This window comes from Penaeus monodon, chromosome 15, assembly GCF_015228065.2.
Source record: "Penaeus monodon isolate SGIC_2016 chromosome 15, NSTDA_Pmon_1, whole genome shotgun sequence".
NCBI classification, from domain to species: Eukaryota; Metazoa; Arthropoda; class Malacostraca; order Decapoda; family Penaeidae; genus Penaeus; species Penaeus monodon.
This window is the reverse complement of record NC_051400.1, coordinates 31,813,012-31,813,334: the sequence shown is the minus strand read 5'-3', so window position 1 is coordinate 31,813,334 and position 323 is coordinate 31,813,012. Positions and strand designations below refer to the sequence as shown.

Here is a 323-nt window from a genome sequence, read left to right as displayed (position 1 = left end):
CTAAAAGTCACTTGCTTCACAATGATGGCAAAACACAAACAAATAAGATAATAGTAGAGAATCTTACCATATGATCTTCACCAATATCTGGAGCACAGCGAGCTTTATTGATACGCCTCTTATACTTGGGGCAGACTGTCTCCACCAACTCAACCATCACATGGTACCTCACACCTGATGTCACCTGAAAAGAAAAGTTCCATTAAAACCTTTCAGACATGTAGAACATTATAGGGCAGGCTATTTCCTATTAACAAAAGTAGTCCATGATTTTATCTTATTTTTTTCAAAATTATTAATTTCCATTTCAGAGTCAAAAAAAA

At 35.0% G+C, this 323-nt stretch overlaps 1 protein-coding gene across 2 annotated transcripts in view; it reads right to left on the bottom strand.

Moving 5' to 3' along the window:
• Positions 1 to 323, bottom strand: part of LOC119581949 — a 23,796-nt gene that overhangs the window by 4,987 nt on the left and 18,486 nt on the right. For both annotated transcript variants that reach the window (XM_037930128.1, XM_037930129.1), the window contains exon 14: positions 68 to 184. In XM_037930128.1, coding sequence (XP_037786056.1) covers positions 68 to 184 — 117 coding nt within the window. The remainder of the gene's footprint in view (positions 1 to 67; positions 185 to 323) is intronic.